The sequence below is a fragment of the Populus euphratica genome, unplaced genomic scaffold (genome assembly GCF_000495115.2).
Source record: "Populus euphratica unplaced genomic scaffold, PopEup_1.0 scaffold24.1, whole genome shotgun sequence".
Lineage (NCBI taxonomy): Eukaryota > Viridiplantae > Streptophyta > Magnoliopsida > Malpighiales > Salicaceae > Populus > Populus euphratica.
In genome coordinates, this window is record NW_011499893.1 from 357,308 (window position 1) to 359,942 (window position 2,635).

General features: G+C 35.7%; 2 protein-coding genes across 2 annotated transcripts in view; both read right to left on the reverse strand.

Annotated features, from left to right (window-relative positions):
* LOC105131525 (uncharacterized) overlaps positions 1 to 2,635 on the reverse strand; it is a 26,068-nt gene that overhangs the window by 9,650 nt on the left and 13,783 nt on the right. The window lies entirely within an intron of this gene.
* The window catches only part of LOC105131524 (uncharacterized), a 23,035-nt gene continuing 20,640 nt past the window's right edge, over positions 241 to 2,635 (reverse strand). Inside the window, exons 6-9 of the mRNA XM_011034531.1 lie at positions 2,077 to 2,172; positions 1,624 to 1,671; positions 1,110 to 1,540; positions 241 to 940 (exon numbers count right to left, since the gene is read on the reverse strand). Coding sequence (XP_011032833.1) covers positions 332 to 940; positions 1,110 to 1,540; positions 1,624 to 1,671; positions 2,077 to 2,172 — 1,184 coding nt within the window. The 3' untranslated portion in view covers positions 241 to 331. The remainder of the gene's footprint in view (positions 941 to 1,109; positions 1,541 to 1,623; positions 1,672 to 2,076; positions 2,173 to 2,635) is intronic.

Consider the following 2,635-nt stretch of genomic DNA (forward strand, 5'->3'; position numbering starts at 1 on the left):
TTGTGGCCGACGGTGTGAAAGCGGCTGGCGGCCGGTGGCTGGCGGCTGGTCGGTTGGTGGCTGGGCAGTAACAGCTGGTGGATGCCTTCCTTAACCTTCTGGATTGAGTTTACTTCAATAGGCAAGACTCTCACATGAAGGGAATTGGTTAACCTTCCATTTGTAGAAAAACACTCAGAAGAAACTACGGCACAATCTTGAATGAGAAGTCTCTCAAGAAGGACTTGCTAACAGAATGGAAGAACAGAAAACAGCTCATCCTGGGGAAATAGGAATTGCTAAACAGATTGGAACAATAAAGTGCTAACCTCTAACAGTCTATCACCATTAATCAGTACCAGCGTTTCATTTTTCTGTTGAAGATTCCTTTTCCATATGTGGATACAACAATCTCCACTAGCAGGGGAAATTGCAGCCACATGAACAAAGTTACAGGGATAGAGGCAAGGAGTACAATTGGAATTATAACTTGCAATCTCCCATCCAACATGATTATAAGAGCAGCACAGAAGGTTACCATCATGGCTGCAATAGAGAAGAAAAGCATGGAAAGGCCGATAATTAACTTGGTGGGCAAGGATTTAAGGAAATCTTCCTCTGAGTATCGCGACGTAAGAATTCCTAAGAACATCAACACTGATGTTGATGAAGAAAAGAGAGAGATTGCATCCGCTACTATAAAAACTGTAAAAGATTTCTCATCTCTAAAAATCGGATAGCCGGTCTCTTGAACGTTGCCGCCGGGAACAGTAAAGGCAGCAGTAAACATCATTGTAATGATGAGAGCACCCACAACTGTACAAGAAGTTGCTGCTTCTTTCATCCATTGCTCTCCTTTCACTAGCAAGTCCTTATGGTCATACGTAAATAATTCCCTGGCTGTCTGAGTGTTCTCATTAGGATAATCCTTTAGTATAGGATTCATAATGCTTTCCACTTCCTGCATTAAGGTTTTTGAATTCGAGTGAAATTATTTCTTTTTGGATAACAATGAAAATGTGTAAATGGGTACCCTAAACTCAAATCAATTAGGTCTTGATCAGTTCTAAAATATCTTTGATCAAGGTTCAATCAATTTTTTTTACAGATGTTGAGTGTAGAAAGCTCACCTTGTACCATTGTAGCTCTCTCTGCATCTGGAGAGCTGCACCAGAGATCCGAGCTAGTTGAGAAGGAGGTGATAGTTTTGCTGCCAAATGTAACATTGTATTTCCAGTGCTATCAACGAGGGAAACAAATCCTTCTCTTTCTGCTTCCAGTCCATAGAAAAGGCTGAACACTTTTTCTTGCCGGTTTGCAATCGAGGACATAAATACGTTCCTTGAATTGCCATCTCCACTAATCATTACATGAGGACAAGCTTTAATCACCTCAGTAATAAACTCAACCATGCCATTCCTTACAGCATTGTGGAACGCTCCATGTACATCTGCCTTGAGGTATTCCTCATAATCCAGAGTTGATATATACTCACACATACACCGTAGAATTTTATCTGAATAAATGTGGATCTTCTTCAACTCGTATATTTTCTTGATTCCTGGATCAACCATCAAAGAGTGATCAGATAAAGCCATGATAATGATGATAGAAATCAAGAGATGTCGGATATATTTTGCTTACCTAAGAATGCGAGGAGATTTATTGCAAACCCACGCAATTTGCTTGACACTGAAAAGTTGGACAAAAACAAATTAGAGAAATTATCACAAGCAGCGTATATGTATGCTAATCAAACTTGCATCTATTAAGTTTTCAATGTAATGATAATTGCTCCAGTAACTGAAAGCTTTGAACATTAACTTAGTATGATAAAATGTTTTATGCCGACACGATGCGTGGACCTGCTAAATTTATATAAAAAAATTATGAGATTTATGGGATATGGGATTGAATAAAGGATCGGATACTTGGATTAGAGTTCAAAAAAGTTTTTATTTTGGAAAATAGTAATAAATGTATCAAGAAACTGTCGAAAATTTCAGGGGGCCAAATTGTTTCCAATCTGGAAGGGCCATGCAGCCCTACCCCTTTAAAGGAGAGGGAACAAAAACAGAGAGAGATTTGTGCAAATACCTTGGAGGATAATGTTCTTCGACTCACTTAGGCTTTGATCAGGCATATTAATACGAACATTGTCATCAGTTGTAGCAATTGATTGCAAGGGAATACCTGCCATGATTTTAGAATCAAGTCAATCTTAGTGAATATATATAACTTGAAGTTTACCTAACATGACTTATGAAAAAATTGATTTTTTAACATGAATCATAATTTAAAAAGTAGTTTTTTTATATAGATCATTTATATAAAAAAGGTTCAAATAACTTTATTTTAGAAATATGTTTGATAAAAATAATTTAAAGTAATTATTTTAAAGAATAGATATATTATAAGTTGAAATTCGTAAATTAGATTTATTTTTTTCCTAAACTTTAGATCACGTTAAAATTTTGACTCAGTTTTGTAATAAATTTTGAATTAAACCAAAAATTATTTCCAACTAAATATATTTACAATTTTTCTATGGGTAAAAAATTACAAAATAACTCATATCAATTGACAAAAATTATATCAAATAGAACCTTGCTTTCTTTCTTTGTGACGGTGTGGTAATCTCCAAAAACATTTATAA